Raw genomic sequence first — 27616 nt, 5'->3', positions numbered from 1 at the left:
AGGATTAGATCATCACATATAGTCCTTTTGTTTGTTTGTTTTTGTTTTGTTGAGTTTTGTTTTCTATGTATTTATTCACCTTTTCTAACCTGAAGTACTAAAAGCTGTTGCTGTTACACACTCCGGTACAGTAGGGGGCGGTATGCACCTGAACAAGCTGGTTGCGACCCGCCATAAAACCCAGAGAAGAAGAAGCAGCGCATGCTCCGTGTCAGTTTAGCGCGTGAGAGAGAAGATGGCGGCAGCAGCAGCAGCGTCCAGCAGCTCCGGACTGAAAGGTTCTGCTAACAGAGACCCGGACCCGGACCCGGACCGGAGCAGCCGGCAGGTCAGCAGCGGGGTGAGTTCATGTGTCAGGATGTGGGAGCTGGAAACACGAGGCTGCTGCAAAGTGACCAGGTTCTGAAATGGTGGTCATTAAAATATATAAGAGATATAATCTTTCTTCTGAAAGAAATGAAGTCAGTTTGAGGCAGAAACTTTCTGGCTACTACAATACTGCATTACACGAGTTGTATTTCAGGACTGCAGAGGTCGCTAGAGACCTTTTTATTTTATATATAAGTGATCCAAATATAAACCAGGATGTTAGAGAGCAGCTGCAACAGGCTGAGCCTTTAATCACACGCGCCTGGTTATAAACACTACATAAACACTGATTTGGCCACAGTTGTGATTGTTCCATTAAAAGAAACGTTACAAAGACAAACCTTTGCTGTTACCACGGACACAAAGTGATGTGGAAAAGTCTTTGGTGTGAGAGACCCGGGTTCACTTAACCCCTCGTTGCTCCAGAGGCGCGCGACCTCTGACATGTACAGCAGCTGTAAGCTACATGAATAAATGTCCTTGTCTTTCTCGCCACGTTAAATCTGATTTCAGGTTCGTTAACGCCTTATACAGATTAACAGACGTCTGGTCACCCTGTCGGCGCCAGAAGGATTCAGGACCGAGTTTCAGGGAGATCTGGACCGAGTTCTCACTGTTGATGATCTCAGAGGAAAGAGATTTCAAGTTCAGGCTGGTTTTGGCTGCGAGTTCCTCAGTGTACTCGAGCAGGAGCGACGTCTGAAAATCAAAACCGCGATTAATTCAACACTTTACCTCGATTACGATTAATGAACCATTTATTTTGTTTTTAGGTTTGTCCTGAGCTGTAAAAATCGGTCATCTACATGTTAACAGACAACAAAACGTTGAGTTGCGAGTCGAAAGTCTCAGTAAATGTGCAGGGTACGCCGCAGTTTACCCGTTGATGAAAGGCTACCGTCGGAGACACGTGACCACACGTGGCAGCGTGTTTTTAAGGTAAAAGTACACTGGGACTGGGACGATTCGTCGACGTAATCGATTTCGTAAATGCGTCATCTCGCATTGCGTGCGTCGAAGCGTTAGACCCTGACCGTTTCATATTTTCTGTTTATTTAACGGCCACGTCTGAGCGAGAGAACAGCTGAATCTGATTACAGACGATCTGTGGCGGTCTGTGAATCGTTCCAGATGTTTTCTTTGCTCCACACTGATGCAGAAATACATTTTATAATCATACTGCGTTACATGATAATAACTCCGGGTCAGAAAGTTTCCAGTAAAGTAGCCTAATTAATGTCTGTTATTATTCTCACAACGCATCAGTGAAGAGGAGATCTGATTCATTTTAAGATCTGCTGCTGCTGTTGTCATGATTCTAACGTGCTTCATCAGGACGAGTTAATAAAATATAGATTTATTTTCAGACATGTTTTTGATATTTATTTTTGGATAAATTGGTTTGTTAATCCAGTAACTTTCCTTTCATTAGAACACAGAATTGGTCGTTAAACTAATCCACTTGAAATTTGAGGATTAAATAAAGGTGCAGTATATTAGTAAATAGGGATGGGGATCGAGACCCGGTTCCAAAAGGACCCAGTTCCAAAATTTCTCAAACCCGAAAATCAATAAGGTTCGAGCTTATCGAGACTCGCGGGTCCTATGATGTGACGTTGTGTTTTGAGCGTCATTTCGGTTTTATTTTGCAACGCAATGGATAAGAAAATCATCAGGCTGCAGTCTGCCTGCTCTGTCGGCTCCTACACACACACAGGTGTTGTGCCGAGTGTCCTGCCTGCCCAGAATTTCCTGCAGCTCGCGGGTGATGACGGTCATTTATGCTTAAAAAAGAGGTGGCTTCAAATCTCGGCGGGTCGCCTACAAAATTTGATTTTCAATTATGCATCCACCTCTTTAGGTCCTTCTCAGACACTTTGCTGTGCTCATTGATCAAACGGCGTTATCACCACATATATTTACTACGTATTTAAAGGTACTTCTACTAAGTGTATTAAAATATTAAAGACGCTAAATGTTCAGAAAATATATACTTAGAATCATTTAACACCATTGATGGACCCCACAAAGAACATTATAGCGTTTAAAAGCATTATTTGGAGGTGCATGCAATTCTCGGCAGGCAGGCAAAACTCGGCACAACACCGGCAGCAGAGCGAGAGGCGGCGCCGTCGCGGTGGAATACGGTGAGGGTTAAGTTAGCTCCAAACTACTTTAACGTTAGTTGATGACAGCTGCGCTCTTTCTGTACGTACGTGCAATAAAACCTTCGCAAGTAAAAAGACAGTAGTTTATCAATCCACCAGTCTGTAGGGTAACGTTAAACATGTATAAATGGTTAATTAAATCATCTCTGTCCTCAGTAGCTCATCCTGTATGTTTTACACAAGCACAGCTAACGCTAGCTCGGCATTAGCCAGATGTTAAAAACAAGCTGAATAGAAAGCTGTCTGTCTGGAGCACAGACGGGTCTGTAGTCTTAAAAACTGCTTCTACCTGGTAACGTTACCTGCAGCCAGCGAGAGAGGAGGAGGGACTGATGTTGTTCTTTCTAAACGTCACTCACTACTTATTGATTTACTTTGCTGTTGTCTAGAAACAACATTTAGCTGTATTTAAAATATTAAATTAAAAACAACCAGGCAGTTAATATGTACACTTTTATATGTTGATTTATCGCAAGTGATGTCATCTCAATTTATAACGTTCTCACACATTGAATATTTTCCTCATAGTGTGCAGGCCAACCTCAGGCCCGTTAGGTCTGGTCTTAACAAATAACATCACTAAATAATAGTAAAGAATCGGATCGTTAAGCAGTCTCTATCAATAAAAATTTACGATCCTCATCCCTCATTTTTAAGCACTATTTAATTTAAATGTTACCGTTTCAATCTTACAAGCTGATGTATCCGCTGTACAAAGAGATGGACGGGATCAGACATGAGCATCAGATTTTTAATGGACAGAATGCAACTCTAAAGGCTGCAAGTAGCTGTGGTGAAGAGACACATGATTAAAGTCATTTAATACCAAACTGGGTAAAGCCATCAAGTTCTTCAAAGAACTCCAGCACAGAGAAAGAAACACAAACATGAAATCACAACAGTTGGGAAGGTCATTAAAACATTTCCGAATCAGCTGCAGCACTCACGTCTGTGTCCGGCTGAAGCAAGGGTTACGCTTTCTGCGTCCGAGAGGGTCCGTGTGACGGAAAAATCGTCCTCAGAGGGCGTACACGTAGGCTCTGCGTCGACATCCACGTGCCTCCCTGTTTTTGTGACAGCGCGGACTAGTAGTATCTGTAAACAGTACGTTTATTAAAGTCAGGTGTTGATGATCCTGAGAATGTGGGATGGAGCATTTGTTTTCCCAAATCTTCAATATTTTGATATCAAATGTCTACAAGATGACTTAAGATCCTCCCCATCAACTGCTGGAACTTGAGTATTCCCTTGAAATCATTGCAGACGTCCCCGATTGACTGAACTCTGGAGTCCACTGCAGTATAATACACAGAATTCCTAAATGTTACATCAGGAGTCTCCTTTGAATCTGACCTTTCTTCACTCTTTCTCTGCCTGCTGTGGGGGAACTCGGGTGGGATACCCACTGCATCCGCTATATTTTGAGCTTCAGCAAGCATTGAATCCCGTCAAGAGTTTGTTTGATGCTTCCTGATCCAAAGATAGGCTGCCACTCTGCAGAAGCAAATTCCTGTCTTTGATATGTTCTAGTATTTTTAGCCACACAGTGCACATGAAATGAAATGTTCTGTCAGTCCTCGTGCATCTGACAATAGATAATTTACAGGACGATATTCTGCAATCGATTGCTTTAATCGCACCGGAGCAGCGGTGAGCAATAGGTCTTACCACGTCGATTTGCACACTCCATCGTGTGTCACTCAGTCGGTGGAGTGAACATCCTGTCTTGTCCTTTAACACAATGTGGGGGGTTCATTATGACACAAGCTACGTCCATTTTTTTTCTCACTTTCAAAAAATAGTGGCGCTATTTTGGTACACAATGAAATGTGGTAACTGTTGCTTATATTTAGGATGAACAGAATTATTGCTGGACTGCATGGGCCCCTCCCGTAGCGGCTGGGCCCCAGAAAACCCTTTAATCCCCCCCGTGCCTTGAGCCAGAACTATGGAGAGGCTGCTTTATCAGGCAGCAAAAAGCTCACAATCGGGTTCATGCCAAGTAGGTTTTAACTTACAAGATATTTGCCTTGGTATTTATGTGCATAAATAAGAATTATATAAAATGAAAGCAAATTAAAAGCAAGTTTTGTAGCAACAACTGTACACTAACAATGTAATTGTAAAATAATGCCTACTGAAATGGCATTTTTAAGAACGATACTGATTTTTGATATTTGAGGATTTTAAAATCTGATATGCCTGATGTTCTTTTTATATATTTTTCTTTATTTACAGAAACACTTAACATAAACAAAGATTATCCCTTACATGTGTTGTTATGAGACTAAGAAAACAAAACAGCATGCTGAACAAAGTACGACAAAATATTAAAGTTTTGATAAGATGTTTAAAACTAAAGAGAGAGACATTATACAGAATATATGTACATAAATACGTCTTTTGAACCCTCAGATGTGCTGATCAAACACTTTTAAGGACGTGACGAAGATAAGTAAAGGAGGCAGGGTATTTTACAGTTTCAAAATAAACTTTATTATCCAAACCAAGCCTGATGTCAGTGCACTGAACAGTAAACTTTACTTACCATAAACTAAAACTAAATAAAAACGATACAAATATAACTTTAATTAAGAAAATAAACACGGTAACTGTTTAAGGCAAACCATCTACTGCCAGTAGGGCCAGGTTAATGCAAGAAGCACAGCTTTTACAAACATGAAAAATACGCTGCGAAGAATAATTTTCTTTGCAGGATGTAGAACTGTGTTGTGTGGGCCGGGCCTGTATGTGAAGAGTTAAATGAACATAATGCACGTTGTTTTTCAGTCCTACAGTCTTTAATACTGCCAATCCATCAGTGGCAGGATGTACTGCAGAAAGCACAGCTTTTCTGAGTGGGCTCCGCTTTTCGTTAATGTGCCCGATCTGCCCGCTGTATTCCCCCGTGTGGGGCCGAGACATGGCCTTCACATTCAACACCACTCGGACTCTATTCCCGTTGATGAAAAGAGCAGTGAAGCTCGTGAGGGCCTCAGTAGATCCAGACCAACGGTCAGTGCTGTTTCCTGCATTTTCCACAGAGAGAAGTCGCTTTATTCGTGTTACAACTTGTGAGTTAATTTGGTCCGTCAGCTGAGTGTGGGAATACTTCTCACTTTTTAAAGGTTACCTGGGCTCTGCCTGAGCCACTTATCTTTTAAAACCATGTGGGTCTTGCTTGAGTGTGGGCTGTGATGGAGCTGTGCTGCTTTATTATCCGCCTCATGATAGGCTTCTTTATGTTTTACTTTGCTTGTATTTTTCAGTCTGAGGCTGCTTGATCCTGCTCAGATATTAAAGATAGCTGTACCAGATGTGTCCTTGGTGAATTAGTCCCACACCTTTTTACTAGTTCCACCATCAGCCAGACATTAACAGAATGAATAAGCAGTGCATGTTCTATTCTATATATTATTAATAATAAAATGGCTTAATCTTAAATTTTATTTAGGGACTGTCTATCAAAAATAACTAAATGTAATGACTGTCACTGGCAACACATTTTATTTCGATGAATCGAAAATTTGTCTCCATGAAATTTCATTGTTGCCGCGTCGTTACAGGGAGGCTGTTTAAGGGAGAGAGCGCGCGACCTTATTGAAGGAGACCTATCATGCTTTTCCACATTTTATGACTTGCAGTGTTTATAATGTTGGATGTTCATGTTGAAAATGAGGTTAAAGCATTTATAAGAAAGCACGCTGTGTCCTCACTAAATACACTTTTGAGGTGAGAAACCAACTGTGTAGAACTTGAATATTGGCAGTTTTAGGAAAGTTGATGGCGAATCGTAAATGTGCTCAAATGTTTTCGGGGTCGAGAAGCTTCCACGAGGTTAGTCAAGCTCACAGAGCGCCCTGGTCCCAGTTACTCTAGTTTCAATGTTATTCTGTCTTTACAATCTGAAACATGTAGCCTACAGAACATTCTCCACTTATAAAACACATGAACTACAGAAGTATTATAAAAGGAGACTGTTGCTTTGTTATTTTAAATAGACATGTCATTGTTAGTGTTCAGTTGTGAATATAGTACTTGCTTTTAATTATCTTTTATATAGTTACAAAGCAAAAATCTTTGTTAAAATGTTCTTTTAAAGTTAAAACCTGCTTGGCAATAAATCTATTGTTTTGGTTGGATCAGTAATTCACTTGAAAGATATTTAATTAGTTAAATGGTTTAATTACTGTTAGGTTTAGGGCGTGACAAAAATAATCGTGACTAGTCAAATAAATGAAAATGATCATAAGTTGCAGCCCTATTTGACTGGTTACCACAGAGGCTGCTGCTGGAAAGCTGAGTTTCATGTGGTGTTCATCTGCGCGTGCACCACATGAAACTCCGAAATGCAGATTCTTACTGTCCAGTGTGCTAAAAACAAAGTCACAAACACAAAACAAAAATCAGACACGCTGGCCAGCCGAAAGAAAGAATGGCATTTGTTTAATGCAGCATTCATATGTTGATTACATTAAACCAAAGTTACTGTGACTCTTGTGATTATTATTATTATTATTTTTTTTTTAATGCATCCATAAAGGAAACCTGAAATATAAGCCAGTAGCTGGAGCATTTAAGTAGACGTGCTGTACCAGCATGGACGGTTATAGTGTTACATAATGTGAGATATAAGCCTCCATATGAAGTCTGACTTGTAGGAAAGTGTCCATCCACTTTGACTTTTTAAGCACCGAGCATCTCTCTGACTGAACACGGTGTTCCCACTGCATGCTCCAGGACAAAGAAGCTGAACAGCCTTCAATGTCCCGGTGTTTGACAACACGGGTCCCATTTCCTCCAGACTGGACATTTACCAGTCCAAGCTGGGCCAGCATGACTCTATCCCTCTGCTCTGGAGCGATCACCCGCCTTGGTGCCTGGTCTTTTTTGATTAAGTAGCCTACATAAACAAGCATATTGAGCGGTAGTAGGCTACCATATCAACATAAGTATAGGCGTCTATCTAAAAACTGAACTGTAGACACCAACAGTCTGCCAGACGCGCTGATTGTCCAATAATTCCAGGATCCCGATTGCTGCGTTTTGATGGTTTATTTAGAGGTAAGGTTAGACTGTACAGGTGATCAGTTCCATACAGCGAAGATATCCAGAAAATACTAGAAACACTGAACCGCAGTCAGCAAAAATTAGGCTTTTCCCCATCACCCCCTCTCTTCTCCTCTCTCTAACGTGAACAGGTGATATCCTGATTTACTATCAGCACCCACACCATGTGATTAAAGCTTGTGAGCAACCAAAAGAAGGGAGCGTTCAAGAACCCATACCTGGCTCCTACAATAGGAAATGCTCGGTTCAAAGTAAAATTCAATAAGCTGATCCATACTGGCACTGAGAGCACCTGAGTCTACACAGCCAGGGCTCGGAAGTAACGGAAGAAGAAAGGTATTGCCAGGGGACGCAAAACGTATTGCAAGCACACCCAAAGTAGCCCTCAAAAACAAGTGCATCATGGGAAATCCCCCGGCAGTCTAGGCCTATAGCAGCATAACTAAGGGATGGTTCAGGACTACCTGAGCCAGCCCTAACTATAAGCTTTATCAAAGAGGAAAGTCTTAAGCCTACTCTTAAATGTGGAGATGGTGTCTGCCTCCTGAACCCAAACTGGAACCTGGTTCCACAGGAGAGGAGCTTGATAGCTGAACGCTCTGGCTCCTAGTCTACTTTTGGAGACTCTAGGAACCACAAGTAACCCTGCATTCTGGGAGCGCAGTGCTCTGGTGGGGTAGTAAGGTACTATGAGCTCTTTAAGATAAGTTACGTAAACATAACAAGGAAGGAAGGAATTTACAAATAGGTAGTCTAAAATATAAAAACTACTATAATAAGAAGGAGAAAATGGCTTAACTGAGAATTCAAGACTAGCTGCTGAAATTAAGAACAAAGAAAACACTATCCACCTCCCTCCCACCACAGAGGGAGTAAACACAAGAACAAAGCTCTACAACTTAGGGCTGCAGCTATTTTGATAGTCCGTTAATCTCTTTTGCAAAATTACACAATGCCTCTCATTTAGCTGCCAGCCGTTTGAGGTTGTTTTTTAGGTGTGTGTGTGTGTGTGTGTGTGTGTTAACAAGACAATAAAAATGAATACTGCTTATAATAAATATTCCACTGACTCAGTCCCGTCATGGACCAACAAGGCAAAAAGATATAACTGTGTGTCAGGGGTGGAAACATCTTTTTGGCCTGGCGGCGGTTGCCTTGCTGTGACAGAGGACGCATTTGGCCTTTCATCACTGAATAACCATGTTTGGGTCTTGTCTCCACGCCGTATGAAGTAAAGAGATTTGATTAATCGCATCGAGTTTTTAATTCTTCAGCGAATTAGCAACTCAATACTCAAGAAGAATTTCTGGTACAAAATATTCCAGGAATTTAAGAAACTGGTTGGTCACGTCGAAAGGCTTACTTTTCTAAATATCATTTATGGTTCTAGACGGCTCGCACGACATCTCACTTGCGGTCTTTCTCTCTGTATGTCTGTCTGTTTCTGTAGAAATGGAGAGGAGGAGTGGGACTCGGACATCACCGCTGTCAGCACTGTGACAAATCCTTCCCAACGGCTGGATCTCTAAAGACTCATCAGAGACTTCACACTGGAGAGAAACCGTACAGCTGTGATCAGTGTGGGAAAACTTTCACGACCGCAACTAGCCTAGAAATCCACAGATGTATTCACACTGGAGAGAAACCGTACAGCTGTGACCAGTGTGGGAAAAGTTTCATTCAATCGGGTAACCTAGGAAGGCACAAACGTGTTCACACTGGAGAGAAACTTTACTGCTGTGATCAGTGTGGGAAAGCGTTCAATAGATCAGATTCCCTAAAGACGCATCAACACGTGCACACTGGAGAGAAACCATACAGCTGTGACCAGTGTGGGAAAGGTTTCGCTGAGCCACGTAGCCTAACCATACACCGACGTATTCACACTGGAAAGAAACCGTACAGTTGTGACAAGTGTGGAAAAACCTTCACGTCATCAGGAGACCTGAGAAGGCACCAACGTGTTCACACTGGAGAGAAACCCTACAGGTGTTACCAGTGTGGGAAAACTTTCATTCAATCATTTAACCTAGGAAGGCACCAACGTGTTCACATCGGAGAGAAACCGTACAGGTGTAACCTGTGTAGGAAAGCGTTTACCACGTCAGGTGCCTTGAGAAATCACAGACGTGTTCACACTGGAGACAAACCGAACTTGTGTGAATAGTGGAAAAACCTGGACTTGAAAATACTAGAAGATGTTTCGTCCCTCATCCAAGAGACTTCTCCAGTTCTGACTGACTGGTAGGGAAACTCATCAATATTAAACCGAGGATGTCATTTCATCACTTCCCAGGAAACTGAACAAGCATTTGGCTTCAGGTGAAGGCCACTGTCGTTACAACAGCCAGGAGCCCTAATGAACCAGCAGTATCGATGATCCTGGCAAAAGACCCCACAGAGGTTAAATGGCTGAGTTTCCTTCCAGGAGGGACGAAACGTCTTCTAGTATCTTCAACCAGTCCAGTTGGCCTTTAACCTTCTTTGGATAACTATGACCTGGCTGACAGAGAACCTTCACAAACTGAGGGATAGACAACAGTAACTTTATATTCTGAGCAGCATGCATGTTGTTGTGGTAATGACGAGGTCACATCACCCGCCCTCACCCTTCTGCTGGAGGGAGGGTCCTGGAAGAAGTGGGTCAGAATCTACTGATTCAGTCTGTTTCAATGATTTTTACTTTTTTGAACAAATGATTAGTGTGACTGTCAAAGAAGGAGTGTTTTAATCTGCCAGGTGTTTTCTCAATTAATCACTTGGTAAATAAAAGGCTGTGACTTGAAGACTCTGGCGGGAGGTTCTGACAGTCCAGTGTGATGGAAATTGGATTTTTTGCTTTTCTATGCTCTACTGTTATGTTTCACTAGTGGTCCTTAAAGCGGCCAAATGTACGTTTTTGATTTTAATAAATCAAATTGTTAGTGGGCTCAAAACACACGCCTGTTTTGTCTATTGCCTGCATCCGCCGCTATCCTGCTTTTAATATGAGGTCTCCGGGTCGGATTCAGCCCCGAGCCTCTCCGACTACAGCGACAACCGGGCAGCTAACGACACACAGTCCACTAACACCATAAAACAACCGGCTCACAGCAAAACACAGGCTCCACGTAAGGATATAAAACAACAATAAAGGTTTTTGTGCTGAAGCCCGTCAGACCAGGTTCAGATGATGTTGAGTAAGAACACAGTAAGCATTAGTAAAGGTTAGCTTTCCACATTAATTCACCAACTAACGCCACCCATGTTACTATCCTGTGTACCACTGTTGATTTAGCCTGAAGGGATGTAACAGCAAAAAGCAAATGTGGAGTGATTTGTTTCCTGATGTTAGCCTGTAGCGATGCAGCCAGCTAATGCTACATTAGCTCGGACCTGCCGCTGTTTGCTTCGAAATGTTCAGTTTATGTTCATTGTGGTTTTACCATCAGGTACGCAGCTTCTCCAGCTCTCAGTCGCTGTAACTAATGTGACCCACGTAATATAAAACACTGCAACAAACTGGCCACAACAACCCAGAGGAAGGAAGAGCCATCCACTATCACTAGTTACAGTAAAGTTACTAACTGCGGTCTGACTGCTTATAAAGTGTGACACAGTCTCGTTATAATATTCAGTCCAGCTCACTACCCGTTTCATTATCATCCAGTACATGTAGCTGTGCTGATGTTGCTCAGCCTCTGGAGAATGATACACAGATAGTAAAGATAGTTAGTGAAAGCAGCAGGCGAGCTAACGATGAAGCACGTCGGCTAAATGCAGTAAATGTACCGTGATCATGTAACGAGCTAAAACTAAAATAGACTATGCCTTATACAGTCCTGCGGCATAAATAAATACTGGTGGTATAAAAGTGTTGTAGAAGTCAGATATAGCAAACTGTATTATACAATAATTGCACATGAATTGGTAAAATTGCACAAATGAAAATTATGCACAGATGTAATAATGGCACATGGGATATATTGCACAGAGTCAACGGTGTTCATTGTACAGTCTGACGGCTGCTGGAAGGAAAGCTCCAGCAGACCACAGCGTAGAGGATGGCTGACGCCACCAGAGTCATAAAAAGTCTTTAGGAGGGGCCCTGTCACTCCAAAGGACCTCAGTCTCCTCAGGAAGGACAGCCTGCTCTGACCCCTCTTGGACAGAGCATCTGTGTTGTGAGTCCAGGCCAGTTTGTTGTTCAGGTGAACACCCAGGTACATAAGTGGCCACTCTCTCAATGACCATTTCCTGGATGTTCACCGGAGGGGGGAGGGCAGACCGCCGTCTCCTTGGTCTTCCCCGCGTTGATCAGGAGGTGATTTCGCTGACACCGGTCCACAACGTTCTGTGTCAGTCCTCTGTACTCTGCGTGTACAGTGCATTGTCCCGGTGGTGTGGCTGATTGATCAAACCTGTTGAAGTGATGGTTCAGATCATTCAGCCACTTAAGGTCCCCCTCGGCCTGTGTGGGGGGTGCTTTAAAATCTGAGATGGTCTTGCGTAACAGCTCCGGGGGAATCACATGTCTGTCTCTGGGGATCTCCACCGCTCGGCTGAGCCCGAGTATAAACAATGCGTGTCCCCAACTTCGTCAACCATAGTTCCATAAATAGGTAAAATAAAAAAGTGCAATAATCCCAAAGGGTGGTGTAAGTTCAGGTGGTAGTGTGAGACGGGAACGTTGAAGTAACAGAGCCTGAACATGTCTGAGTGAAAAGCCACGGCCTTCATGCTGGTGTTTCTGTGTTTATTGCAGGATCTCTGTATGAAAGCAGTTGTGTTTTGGATTCTGCTCGCTCATGAGTTCAAGCGAACACGTGTACGAGCTCACGCCAGGTAGCAATTTTAGAACTGCACCGCTAGTGGCCACTGAAAACTCCATAATGCCCCTTTAATGGACCCTAGCAGCTATTTCCAGGAAAAACACCTAAAATCACACATCCAAAATAAATCAGTAATAACTGCTCAACCATCAGGCCCAGATACATAATTCTGGTCTCATTTGAAAGGTCAGAAGCTAAGGAATATAAATCCATTGTACATTAACACATTTATTTTACCATTAAAGACTAAGTGGAGATGAAATACAGAAAAAAATTTATTTTCATCCTTGCCTGATAGAAAAAAACTTTATTTTAATGCAATAAACCATCAAAACCATCATAAGGTATATTATAATGCACCTGAATATCTTCTAATACACAGGAATGAAAACTGATGAAAACTATTATCAGCCGATATGAGCTAACTGAATGTCATCGGCATCGGCCTGACTTAAAAAAGAAACCTAGAGTCAGATCCTTCACTCAGGTCATGGGTGTTGCATAGTTTGCCCACCAGAGGGCGACCAGCTGCAGCTATTAACTACACTGCCTCTCCACAAAAACCACAGAAGAAAACTATCAGCTTACTGCAGCATGTAGAAACAGGCAGAGCGCTGTGTGAGCGGCGAGTCTGCCTTTTGTCAACTTAACATGACTTATAATAAAAATCACTTCTACTCTCCTGACTTGCTAACCCTCCCGTTTTTCACTGCACTCTCCCGGCTTCCTACCAGCTCACAGCAGGTTAATGTTACGGTAGCTAGTTAAATGAAATCTCAAAGCTGCAGGTCCTCGTTGTAGAGAGTCATGTTGTATTAGATGCATTCAACAGCAGCTCACTGGATCCTAGACAGCATGATTTAGACAGATGGTGGTTAAATGCTTTCTGTCATCCTACCCGGGCTCTCTGCATGCTTCTTTCGGAGACGTGGGTTCAACCCGGTGAGTGCTTCCCCTTCTCAGAGCTTCTTCCTCCAGCATGCTCTTTCTTTAGCTCTCCTCGAACCACAGGAAAAGGTGGAGGGCTAGCGACAGTTTTTAAAACCAGTCTTAACTATAGAAAAACCCCATGTGAACAATACAAGAGCTCTGAGCTGCAACTCTTTGAACTTAACCTCAACGGTGTCATGCACGCTCATTTACCGCCCTCCTAAATTTAACAAGGATTTTATTAAGGACTTTTCGGCGTTCGTGGCGGGCATTGCTCTTAATTACGATCCTTTTTGAATTGTTGGTGATTTTAATATTCGCGTTTGTTGTGTTTCTAAGCCTTTGGTCAAGGACTTCTTAAACATTTTAGATTCTTTTAACCTTACTCAGTCTGTGAACTGCCCAACCCATAACAAGGGACATTTTTTGGACCTGGTCTTGTCCCATGGCCTAAATCTGTCCATAAAGGACATTTCTGATGCAGGTATTTCTGACCACATGCCTGTCCTGTTTTCTGTTTCTTTGCCGTGCCCTCAAAGCAAAGCGTGCGTCCCCATGCGTCAGCGGCGTGCAATTAACCCACCTACGGCTTCCCTTTTTGCTGCAGCGTTCGACACCTCTCCTTTAATGTCCCTGGGTGCCTCCTTTTCAAATTTGGACATTGATGAGCTGGTTACTTTATTTGACTCCACGTGCACAGAAATCCTTGACTCAATAACACCGTTTATGCACAGGAGCTCTAACTCAAATGGAAAGCCATGGTATATGTCAAACCTTGTGCAAAACAACTGTCATAAAGCTCACGTCCTTTGTAATGTTTTAACCCTTTGTGTTGAGTCAGATCCCAGTATTATACCTTTTTACGTTCAGCTGTTTGTGAAGATTTTATGCCAATACCTTTCTCTGACTTGTCAAAGACGGTCCAAAGTTTAAGACCCTCAGTCTGCTCATTAGACACCCAACTTCAACTGCACCTTAATTCCAACAACTTCTTTCAAGTCTGGTTTTAAATCTTAAAACAGTACAGAAACTGCTCTTTTAAAAGTTTTTAATGATCTTTTAATTTCTGATTCTGGTAGCTCTGCTGTGCTAGTGCTTTTAGATTTGACTGCAGCGTTCCATACGGTTGACCACAAGATTTTATTGTCCAGACTCGAGTCCTGTGCAGGCATTTAAGGCACAGCTCTGAAGTGATTTCAGTCATATCTGACAGATGTCTTTTTCTGTAAACCTCGGGTTTCTACTCAAACAAAGCCCCGATTGAGAGCGGGGTCCCTCAATTTTAGGCCCAGTCTTGTTCTCGCTGCCCCTGGGATCAATCTTCCAAAAATACATTTCCTCTCACTGCTTCACAGATGACGTCCAAATTTACCTACCTTTGAATACCAAAACAAACTCAGTTGAAGCGCTGAGAAAATGTCTACATGAAGTAAAAGACTGGATGTCTCTGGTTTTAACAGTGCTCTTGGCCCAATATCCTCAAACTGCTGCCCGTTTGTAAAAAGTCTTGGTGTTTTTATTGACAGATCTTTTAAACTCAATAAACAGAGCTCAGTTGTAAAAAAAAAAAGCTTCTTTCAGCTCAGACTTCTTGGGAAGGTCGAGCCTTACCTGCCCCATAGCCAACTGGAAAAAGTTGTGCATACCCTGATCAGTCTTCAGTTCGCCGATTACAATTAGTTCAGAATGCGGCTGCACGCCTGCTGACAGGGAAAAGGCGCAGTGACCACATCACCCCTGTACTGTCGTCTCTCCACTGGCTGCCTGTCGTTTTTAGAATCCATTTTAAGATCATATTGTTTGTTTTTAAATCTCTTAATGGGCTGGCACCATCGTATTTATCTGATATGCTGATTTTGCATACTCCAGTCAGAGCACTCAGGTCCACTGACCAGCTGCTTTTAGACTGTCCAAGGTCCAGACTGAAAACCAGAGGCGACAGAGCTTTTTCAGTAGCAGGTCCTATCTTAAGCTCTGGAACTCTCTTCCTCTCAACATTAGAGCAGCTACATCTATTGAGAGCTTTAAATCACTTTGAAAAACACCATCTTTTTGCACTGGCTTTTAACACACGCTGAGCTGTGACATTTTATTGTTGTTTTTATCTGTTTTTGGTATATTCTGTTTTAGAAGGGTTTTATTCGGCTATTTATTATGCTTTTTATCTTATGCTGTTCTCTGTATCTGTACAGCACTTTGGGCAGTAGTGACTGTTTGCTATATAAATAAAATTTGACCTTGACCTCTTCCTCTTTGTACTGAAGAGACGAATTGATTGATATCCTGCGTGTCTGTGGAGCTCCTACGGGTCGCCAGCAGAGACTGATAAAGACCGCCTCCGCCATAGCTAACTCTTCTTCTGTACTTCAATCTGACGATCAAAACGAAACTTACGTCCCCAGAATAAAGTCTGGAAGCAGCAGAAGGTCTGTGGCCTGAATATCATCACAGACATGTGACTGTCAGGTCAAATTAAACCAACATGATGGCTGACTCTTTTTTCTAGATGAGGGGAAAACATGTAAACATTTATAGGCCTATCAGGTTTGTGTTGCTCTGTTTGTGTGTTTATATTCTGTGCTTTTAATACCTGCTGCTGCCACAGAGAAGAGATCCTCCCCAAATATTATTCCCAACTACCAGCATTTATTTATTAAGTGAGCATCACATTAACATGTCGTTATATTTCTAATTTCTTCTGTATTAACGGAGACTAAAGAGGTTTGCAGGCTACATTCACAACACACAGTTTTCCTTCAGTGGCTTTGTGTTTGCATCTGTTTGGGCTGCTCATTAATGCAGCTGAATAGCCAGCTGATGTCCACATGTTCAGCTCTCTGCCTCCTATTCAAGCTGATCACCTGAAGAGAGGTGAAAATGCGCATCAGTCGCCTTTTCAAGCAGCTGATCCCCATTTGAATAGAGAGCCGACCTGGACAAACACACGATGGCCCGTTAAGTGAACAAACAGCTTCACTGTGATGTTAATGATGTGTTTGGACTCTCTTAGCTGCCGAGAGAAGCAGCAGATGTTTCATCTGATTTCAAATTCTTAATGATTCTGCCTTCCTGTAAATTCAACATTAAATGTAACACATGAAGTTATTTCTGTCTTTGTTGTACAAAAAGCTTCAGCAGGATATTTTCATGAGCCTCTGATGTGATAATAACAAGCGCTTCATTAAAACTCTGCTCTGTGTGAAGCACACTCCCTCATACACATCAAATATGATCAGCTGGTTTCAGGAAACCAACTAACTAAACTTCATCTTCTGCCTGAAATCAAGGAGCCATGTTTCTAAACGGCCTTAGCGACAGTAACTAAGGGGCGGGGCGAGACGCCGTGACATCGCGAGAACACTCCGCGGGATCCCGCAGCGCTCCTGTATCTCAGCCTGAAGAGCTCCGAGACCAGAATCCAGACTCAGTCCAGGACAACACGGTCCACCAGTCACAGCGGAGACCTGCAGGACGATGGAGAACCAGAACCTGGACCGCAGGAGCCAAACAGCAGCCTCGTGCTCTGATAGCGCCGATGTTCAGGTCAGTGTTCATGACTTCATCACGAGACTAAAGACACGAGGAAGAGTCTCGAGGGTCCGTGTATCATCCGTTCATTCTGTTGTTAGAGATCAGAGCCTGAAAACCCGCTCCAGGGTTTGTGTTGACGTGGTTTGATTTCCAAAGTGTCTCCGTGGTTCCTGTTTTCATCTTCAAGATGGCGTTTCTCTTTTCTTTGTTCTGTGGGTTTTCCCGCGCGGCGCATGCGCGGTGCGGCCCGCGTTGTGTCGGGAGCGCGCAGAACAAACAATGATGGTGAAAATGAAGCAGAGTCATTATATTTGCTCGTGTGTTGGTGAGTTTCTCTCAGTGACAAACAGTCTGCCTGCATTATTGTTCTCTGAATGATCGTCGTGCAGGTTTCAGCTCTAAATAGTATCTGTGGAGACTCTTTGTAGAGATCAGAGTCAGTCTGGAGTTTAGTTTTCCTCTTCTGATGTTAGCGTTCACTGTCTGTCAGGGCCGTCACTAGGATTGAAGGACAGGGGGCTTAGCCCCCAGGCTATGCGTAACTTGCACTTGTTTCTTTGTTACTGTATTAGAACCACACTTATGTCACCAACCAGTAAATTATCAAAGATGTTAACAAATAAGTAAAACACACTGTGTTCTTCCATTTCTCGTCTGTTGAACAAAAGTTACTGTAATGGTAATGTTGGGGGTCAGATTTGGCACTGGTACCACAGGTAGCTTCTCTCAATGACCAGGAGCTGCTGACTCTGGTTAATTAATGTTAACATTACTGTAGCTAGCTAGCCTAGCAAAAAGTTCAGATAGCGTAACTGTAATTCAGTGCTGCAACACAGACTACATGATTCCTTTAAAAGCATCATGTAAACAAATGATGAACATTCACTTAAAAGTGCCCTTTTAGTCACAGCTTTGTTTACCTCGTTGTGTCGCGGCAGTGCAGCAGGCATAACGCTTTAGCTTTTAGACACAACGCCGCTGTGACTTAAATGCTCCCCAGCTGCTCGTGTAAATGTGTGATAAAGTAATAGCGTATGTAATTCCTCTCTCTATTAGATAAGTTGCAGGTCCAAAGAAGTTACTGCACTGTAGATTGGTTCAGTCAGAGTGTGATTTTGCGCTGTAGCTTGGCTTGCATATCAACACGCTGTTGATTAGGATCCTATTTAAAGTGGCTACTGTCTGAATTGCTGATGGTGGCAGGATTAAAAGATTTGGAGTAATGATTACTATATGTATGGATACATGTAGTATGTCTGATTGCTTTTATTATATTTTCCTGTGTGTGGGTATATGCTAGCCTAGCCATCTAGGCAATATCTACATATTTATTTAATTTATTACAGCAAATAAATGGAGAATATAGCAAATATAATACATTTCACGAAATGATTTAGTTTAGGCTTTGGCTACCTGCCAACAAATGTCTGATGTTAGAAGAAAACAAAGTGTGACCCAGTGGTCACTCTGTATGCAGCATTAGTGACTTGAATTTGATTCTGGAGGCCCCGGGGAGCCAGTGGAGGTCACTGAGTAATGGAGTGACATGAGTCCTTTTGGGCTGATCAAAAACCAGACGTGCTGCTGCGTTCTGAACCATTTGTAAGGGTTTCACCGTACAAGCTGGAAGACCTGCTAGGAGGGCGTTGCAATAGTCGATGCGAGAGATAACCATGGCCTGTACCAGAAGCTGGGTGGCGTACTGAGTGAGGTAGGGCCTGATTTTCCTTATGTTGTATAGAGCAAAGCAGCACGACCGAGCGACAGCAGCAACATGGTCTGAAAAGGACTGCTGGTCATCAGTCATGACACCCAAGTTTCTCACCACCTTGGTTGGAGTGATGGTTGCGGAGTCAATTTGTAGTATGGTGAATAGATTGCTTGGCTGGCCCCAGTGATACAAAACACACAGTTCAACCACCAATTAATGTCCTTATCCCAGTTCAAACCTCCTAGGAGTCCATCTTTTTGTGTCCCAGTAAGCAAACAGAAAATACTCCGTTTTAATAGACAAGCTTAGTAATTCCCCGACGACACCGGGTTCCTCCTCCTCTTGGTGGCTGTGTGTGTGACGCTGGCGGCGATCGCTACAATACGCTTACCTTACTACACGTGTCTGTTGTGCATTTGTCGGGGCCGTTGTACAACAAGAAGGCAAGGTGTGCAGCGTAACGTGCAGACGAAGCATCAACTTGGTCAGACTGCTTTAGTCTCAGGTGTCATGTGACCAGAGTGTAATCGCAGCCTTTGCTATTAGAAAATCTCGTTTTATTACATCGCACATGCCTTTAATCGTTCAGCCCTACTCCCTGGCTACTTCCACTCCACTTGCGCGTTCATGCAGAGGGTCCGCCACATCGAGCGCCATCTGCAGCTAATGAGGGCTGGTGGCTTGTTAAACATCTTTTAACCTTTTAAACATCCAGGAGGTGTGTATGTGTCTCTGCTACGTGTCCATAAACAGCTACTTTAAAGTACTGTGGTACATAGCCTGTTGATAAAGATAGATTGATCATATCTAGTATGGAGGTGCTGACTAAGGGTAAGTGCTATTGGTTGGCCGCACTCGCATAGCACTAAGATCATAAAAGTGTTTAATGTATGGCAATAGCCTACTTTATCTGTATCCAAGAGCCGCTGCTCATAATTTCTAGCAGGAAAAAGAGTTTGAGCAAAAGCTGGCTGCAAAGCTGTTATTTAGCTTTGACCTCTTTAGTCAGCATGTTCCTGGCCTGATTGTACAGGACTCTTTCCCCACTTCTGAAGGCCTCCTCCTTGGTCTGACGAAGGTGCCGAAGCTGAGTTTTGCTGTGAACCAGAGTTTTTGGTTGTTGTATGTGTGGAAGGTTTTAGTCGGCACCCACACGTCCTCACAAAAACTGATGTAAGATGTCGCAGTTAGTTCGTCCAGGTCAGTGGCTGCAGCCTCAAAAACACTCTAGTCAGTGCAGTCAAAGCAGGCCTGTAACTCCAGCTTTGACTCGTTCGTCCGTCTTTTGGGTGGGATAAGATGAACCAGACAGTGATCAGAGTCCCAGGGCTGCACGGGGGACAGAGCGATAGGCGTCCTTTAATGTAGTGTAGAAGTGGTCCAGTGTGTTGGTGTCCCTGGTGGAACACTTAAAATGCTGTCTGTACTTGTGCTCTGTTGAAGTCTCCAAGAACAATAAGCAGGGAGTCTGGATGTTTTTTCTCCACGTTAGTCATCTGGTCTCAATAACACAGGCCTGAGGTGGAATGTAAACATGATTTTTCCAACACTGTGACCTCTCTGCACCAACCTTTGTTTAAACAGAAACAGTCTGTTTTCCCTTGCTTTTCCCGTGAGCTCCCTTTCGCGATCCACGCGGATGAGATTAAATCCCGGTAGATGAAGTGCGCAGTCCGGGATGCGCTCGGTGAGCCAGGATTCGATGAAACAGAGGGCAGCAGATCTGCAGAAGTCCAAGTTAGTTCTGTTGAGGAGAAGCAGTTCGTCCATTTTGTTGGCCAGAGAGCGGACATTCGCCAACCCCTGCGGCGTTTCCGAAGGATCCCAAACAGAGCTGCTGCTCTTCCAACTAATAACTCCAGGGTTCGTTAAGGAGTGGTGGAATAGTATGAGCAATTTAAAGTCCAATGTTTAAGAGTTCTTCTCTGGTAGATTTTACCAGAGAGGGACAGCAGAAAACAGTGTTAATAAACCAAAACACACAAAGCACTACAGAGCGTAATCCCGAGGCGGGCGTCTGTGGCGCCATCTTGAGTAATGATGTAACTCAACAACGGCAACAAAAATATTTGTCATAGAATGTGCAGAAAGTTTTGAACATGAGCAGATAATCTGCTGAAACACAGGACACTATAACTGAATTAAAATTAACTGATTTATCATTAAGGTAAAAAGGTGCCACATGTAAAGACTTGAGTCATGCCGTGTGTTTGAAATTATATGAGAAAAGTTGATCTACTGGAGAAACATATCTCACAGCAATACAATACGCCCAAGAGCTTTACTGCATTATAGTACAGTTTTTTATATTTTAAACAGTCTTCTGAATATTGTGTTTCCTTTTATATAAATAAAGACATTTATTCAATAAATTGGTGCAGAAAAATTCACCAGAATGCAGGAGAATAAGTGTTTAAAGCCCATATTTTTCAGACTAGAGCCAGACCAATATGGGTATTTGGGGGCCGATGCCGATATTAAAGTGAAAAAGAGCCGATTTATGAGCAGATATTTAGAGAATGATTTGGATAATAGACCTCTTTCCTGTATAAACTCCACTTCGAGCAGGCGGATATTGAAAGCTGGTGTGTATGTGGGCTATAAAACCTTTTCCTAAATGGATTATGTTAATAAATGGATTACTGTCTCAAAAAGCAGCACTTGCCTTTACAGCCTTTTAATCAATGGTACCAACTTCACCTCCTGTAATATCTTCACTTTCCTCACTAGATGAAGAACCTGAAGTGATAAAAATAATTACCATCACATTCATAGTTTGTGAGGTGGATGGATTATCTCGGCAAAGGAGAATCGCTCACTAACACAGATTTTGACTGACTATATTTTTAGTTTTAGTAGTGTATACACTCACCTAAAGGATTATTAGGAACACCATACTAATACTGTGTTTGACCCCCTTTCACCTTCAGAACTGCCTTAATTCTACGTGGCATCGATTCAACAAGGTGCTGAAAGCATTCTTTAGAAATGTTGGCCCATATTGATGGATAGCATCTTGCAGTTGATGGAGATTTGTGGGATGCACATCCAGGGCACGAAGCTCCCGTTCCACCACATCCCAAAGATGCTCTATTGGGTTGAGATCTGGTGACTGTGGGGGCCATTTTAGTACAGTGAACTCATTGTCATGTTCAAGAAACCAATTTGAAATGATTCGAGCTTTGTGACATGGTGCATTATCCTGCTGGAAGTAGCCATCAGAGGATGGGTACATGGTGGCCATAAAGGGATGGACATGGTCAGAAACGATGCTCAGGTAGGCCGTGGCATTTAAACCATGCCCAATTGGCACACAGTTTTTCCTTGCCTCTGTCGCCTAGTGCTTGCTCTTGGTGGGAGTTGTTGGGTTTCTGTAAATAACATCACAGAGTACGGTCTAGACCTGCTCTTTTATGAAACGCTGTGAGATAACTGTTGTTGTGATCAATAGCCAATAATGTTTTTTAATGCAAATTCTGAAAGTATTCATTATTGGTCACTTGATAGGCACAGGGTCTTGTTTTATATCACAATTAGCAGTGAAAAGAAATGCATGTTTTCCACCAGGGCAGTAAAGTGGGAAGTTTAGCTGCTGATCTGAGCGTTCCTGCTGTTACTATTATTGTCAGTAATATTCATCGGCACATTTCTGTCCACGTAACAAAGCCACAACTGAGCACTGGAACATAACTACTTGAAATTACAATCCAGCTAAATAGTTTTTCAAAGTTTCATTGGCTGATCTGAGCTTCGTCACTGGAAGCTGCTGTTTTCTTGCTAATTAGTGATCAGCTGATTGTCTCACGAACGTAACGGACAAAGCCAAAACAGAGCGCTGGAGAGAGAGTAACTACATGAAGTTAACACCACAAGTCAAAGCACAGCGCTGGACAATAAACCAATCCAAATAACCTTACATGATTTTTCTATCAAGGCAGTAAAGGTTTAGCTGGCTGATGCTTCCATGCTGCCAATTAACGTAACTGATCAACTGATTGTATTGCGAACATGACCGGCAAAGCCAAACCACAGGCTTGAGAATAAGTAGGCGACATGAAATTAATCCATATTTCACACCACTGACAGGGGAAACACGTCTCTGTGATTATGGCCAGCTTAGCTAAAACTTTAAAACACTTTGTTCGTTCGTTGTCAGCTATTGTAGAAACATGCTGACAAAATACAGCGACCGGTTCATTATGTAAAGGTCTTAGGGTTAGAGGCCTTAAGTAACTTGTTTACAGGCTCCCGCTGTCAACCGCTTTTACCAGAGTTTGTAGCCTGGACAATCTGGATTTACAGTGACGACTGTATCTAAAGAAGACTTAGAGTCCCCTTAGGGTTAGAGTCCCTAAGTAATAACTAAGGGGGATAGAGTGGGACATGGGGAATCAAAGGAGTAAAATAAGCAAAGGTGGGAGACCTGCCTGTTTTTGTTCTCTATTTAACTTTGAAAGCTTTTATATATTTCCCTGTTGCTTTTGTTTTATGTAAAGCACTGAATTATCTTGTTGAAATGTGCTATACAAATAAACCTGCCTTGCCTTGCTTTTAGACACCACTGAAAACATAGTTATGGATCTTATATTGCAAGTAAAAGTACAGATTTAAAAAGTACAATGTACTCAACTGCAGTAACATAATTGTAATTTGTTGCTGTCCACCTCTGTTACTTATTTAGTATTCAATACATACTGAGTGTGTGTACTCATTATGTGGTACAGTATGTTGTGTGATTTCAAAGATGTGCCATGTGTCATTCACGGTTTTAGATGGCTTGCTCCACCATGACATCTGACTTACTATTTCTCTCTGTTGATATAGAGAAAGACAGGAGAAGATGGACTCAAACATCACCGCTGTCAGCACTGTGACAAATCCTTCACATCATCTGGATATTTGAAGATTCATCAAAGACTTCACACTGGAGAGAAACCGTACAGCTGTGACCAGTGTGGGAAAGCTTGCACTACATCAGGTGCCCTAAAAATCCACCTACGTGTTCACACTGGAGAGAAACCATACAGCTGTGACCAGTGTGGAAAAGCTTACACTACATCAGGTGCCCTAAAAATCCATCTACGTGTTCACACTGGAGAGAAACCATACAGCTGCGACCAGTGTGGGAAAGCTTTCACTAGACTAATTCATCTAATAGACCACCACCGTGTTCACACTGGAGAGAAACCGTACAGGTGTGAACAGTGTGGAAAAAATTTCACTCAGTCATCTAGCCTTAAACACCACCAACGTGTTCACACTGGAGAGAAAATATACAGGTGTGAACAGTGTGGGAAATATTTTGCTCAGTCAAGTCACCTAAAAATCCACCAACGTGTTCACACTGGGGAGAAAATGTACAGATGTGAACCGTGTGGAAAAACTTTCACTACATCAGGTGCCCTAAAAAAACACCAACGTGTTCACACTGGAGAGAAACCATACAGCTGTGAGCAGTGTGGAAAAAGGTTTGCTCAATCAGGTGACCTAAAAATCCACGAACGTGTTCACACTGGAGAGAAACCGTACTGGTGTGAACAGTGTGGGAAAACTTTCACTACATCAAGTAACCGGAAAATCCACCAACGTGTTCACAATGGAGAGAAACTGTACAGCTGTGACCAGTGTGGAAAAATTTTCTCTACATCAGGTAACCTAAAAATCCACCAACATGTTCACACTGGAGAGAAACCGTACTGGTGTGAACAGTGTGGAAAAACTTTCAGTAGATCAGAGTCCCTAAAAAACCACCAACGTGTTCACACTGGAGAGAAACCGTACAGCTGTGACCAGTGTGGAAAAACTTTCACTACATCAGGTAACCTAAAAATCCACCAACGTGTTCACAGTGGAGAGAAACCGTACAGCTGTGGCCTATGTTGCAAATCTTATACAGACAGGAGAACCCTTAGAAGACACAAATGCATCCACAAAGCATCAGAGTGACAGTTTTCACAGAGCCGAACTAGCGTTTTTCATCTGTCCTGAATAAAACCACCTGTTATCATGTGACAGTGCTGGACTAACATCATGTGATGACAGCTGAGGAAGTTTGATTTGGAAATTTGAGTAAATGTGCAGTGTAGGCACAGTCTGTCCGTTGAGTCTGTTGTTTCTGCAACCACTGGAAAAGTGAAGGCGGTTAGCCCTAGCTAACATTTCGCCTGTACAGCACGTTGTTTTCTTTTGGCTGTAATGTCAAGTTAGCTAAATTAGTACTGAGTAATGTAATTAGTTGCGTGACATTACCACCTAACTTGTCGAGAAATGACAACATCAGGTTCAAGCTACACTGGTGTGGTGTCCTGTACACATACTGTACATCCTGATAGTTAAATTATATTTCAGTGTCCAGAGGAGTCTGACAACTGGTTGTTAAAGGAAGGACGCTGGTGACCAGGAGGAGCTGAGGCTAGAAAAGTAAAAAAAAGATGCATCAAGATGGATCGCCGCCCTTTGAATTTTAATCAAATCAAACCGTGAGGTGCCAAGAGATTCTCATCCCTACTGCCCAGTCAGTTTTCCCATTCAATTACTTTAAAATGTTCTTTAAAAAGTTTTGTGGAGCCATGATGTCTCCAATTGTCCAGTGCATCTGTTAGGGCCTGTCCATGGTTGGCAACAGGTCTTCTCTTGAGTAATCTCTCTCGAGTTTCCCTAATGTAGCCTAATTATGTTGTGTTTTTGTGCTAAAATGCAAAATGTTCAAAATTCATACAGATTGTTCATAAAGTGAAGAAACATAAATAAAAGTTTTTTTCTATGCAAAATGTGTGTACTGTTACTTAAAGCAAACAAATACATGTTATAAGTTCTTATAATTAGTTCACATGGTATGATGTCCACCTGTAATAATAGGGACAGACATTTTAACACTTAAAACAAAGACATGCTGTATAAGATTAAACATTTCTATAAGCTATTCCATTTTATATCACTAATTCTAAATTGTGATTGAAGTGTATTTATAACGAGGCAGAGTCGATGCTGTAATTAACTGTGGAACATGGTCATAGATTCTTGGCGCATATTGGTATAAACTGGTATTACTTATAAAACATTAAGTCAAAAGGTTATGAACTCTGAACTCTGGCGGTCATCCAGAATTCATAGAACCGTAGTTACATACTTAAGCATTATATCGTGTTATAAATATATAAATAAGTCATTATAGCGATGACCTTCATAGAAAGTGTTAGCATCTGGTCTTATAGAGACAGTGGTGCAGAGCTTTGTGTCACACCTTGCTCCAAAATCTTCTACGTGTGAAACTAGTTTATCGTTCAGTGAGCCCTGGAGCACGAAGCATCTGCATTTCTTGTTTCTCCACTTGTTTATTCAACGAATAATGAACATATAATGAAGAATTTTAAATCTGTCCAGTGAACTTCCAAAGGAACCTCTGCTGTCCCGTGACCTTAACAGAACTCAGGAGGTCAGTAATGGAATGACAGTTGGATGACAGTTTCTTGATTTGACAGACCTGCAAGAAAGGTCAAGAGCCAACTCTGACAACCTGAGACAGTTTTAAGAGAACCTGATACCACCATCTTAAAAATCAACATCTCATGAGCTCTGGTGTCCATCAAGTGACTGAGAGACTGGCTTTGCAATGCACAACTGAAACGTACACTAATCAATATACGTATTATGCCTGCATAACCACAAAAGAAGGTGAGGTTTTGAGTTAACATGCTGATCTGGCTGCAGGACTGTGGAATAAATATAGTCCCAAATGTATTGTAGCTGTGTGAAAAGCATTTGTAGTTGTGGAATTGTTTTGTACTTGTCCATTAGAATGTTTGAATGTGTAAAATTTTTTGTTACACAGCTACAGAATCTGTTAAGTTAATTCAAATCTTTAAATGTGTAAATCGAGAGTTATGTATGTAACTACGGTTCTATGAATTCTGGATGACCGCCAGAGGCAGTGCTTAACATTGGATGTTATCCGTCTCGCGCACGTGCAGGTCGAGTATTTAATATGAAGAAATTCACCTGTGACCTGGGATGATGTGGGGCATAGCTTATATAAGCCCATGTCATCAAGAAAAATGTCCCATAAATGTAACAACCGTAGTTACATACGTAACTCTCGTTCTTTTTCATTCTTCCTGACCGCCAGAGGCAGCGCTTAACACTGGATGATTACCGTCGTCACGAGTAATCCCACCTTACCGGGAACGGTCAGAGGGTTCCCGCAAGTTGTTTGTCCAATAAACAAGGAGAAGCTGAACATGAAAAATCCAGGGAGGATCTCTCCCAGGGAGGGAGACTGAAGTTTTACCTGGAAGACTGAATAAACATCATGAGGACAAAGAATCAAAAGGAGCTGTCAGCCCTTCCCTTCTGATCTCTCTCTCTGGGATGTCTCAGATGACGTCTCTCACTCTGGTGAAGTCGGAGAAGAAACTCAGCAGATGGACAGAAATCCTCAAGATGCGTTCTGAATAAAGTGTCTTGGGAAGAGTTCTCTTTTTAACCCAAGTGTGAATTAATGTCCAATCAGTGGTTCAGTGATGTAATAATCTCACTCAGCACATGCTGTTTGATGGTTGGTGCAGTTCTGATGATGGGAGCATCAAATTTGAGGTAATTAGAAGTTGAAAGTCTTTGTCTGTGAATATTTTTTCGAAGCAGAAACTAAGGATCAATGTATTGGGAATTCACAGCTCAGGTAATAAGACTGATGAATCTAATTTCTTTCATTTCTCCTTTGATTGAAGGTGGGGCCCCAGAAGATGTTACGAGTGCAGATATTGAATTTAAAGCGAGTTGACACACACATCGCTGCAGTGCCCACATAGCCCCGCTTTCTCTCACTCGCAGCAGCGTCTTCTCGTGTCTCTTTTGCTCCGGGTGATTCACGTAGGGCTGAGTTACACTCCTGCTGCAGGACCATCACATCCACAACCTCCATAAAGAACCTGGAGAGGTTGGAGACGTCTTCCCTTTTAACATCACTGAAGTATTAACCAATACTGCCAGACCTCCTGTCTCCGGCCTCCAGCCCAGCTCCAGCCCAG

General features: G+C 42.5%; 1 protein-coding gene across 1 annotated transcript; it reads left to right on the top strand.

The window, feature by feature from the left end:
* Positions 1-37: 37 nt before the first annotated feature.
* Positions 38-25337, top strand: LOC119912744 (zinc finger protein 271-like). Its single transcript, XM_038732036.1, has 3 exons — positions 38-340; positions 9058-9738; positions 23496-25337. The coding sequence occupies exons 1-3, from the start codon at positions 236-238 to the stop codon at positions 24534-24536; spliced, it is 1827 nt and encodes a 608-aa protein (XP_038587964.1). The 5' UTR covers positions 38-235; the 3' UTR covers positions 24537-25337.
* Positions 25338-27616: the final 2279 nt, after the last annotated feature.

This window comes from Micropterus salmoides, unplaced genomic scaffold (genome assembly GCF_014851395.1).
Source record: "Micropterus salmoides isolate LMB-PRFRI ecotype aquatic unplaced genomic scaffold, ASM1485139v1 Ms_hic_scaffold_2, whole genome shotgun sequence".
Classification (NCBI taxonomy): Eukaryota; Metazoa; Chordata; class Actinopteri; order Centrarchiformes; family Centrarchidae; genus Micropterus; species Micropterus salmoides.
This window is presented reverse-complemented; position numbering and strand designations above follow the sequence as displayed.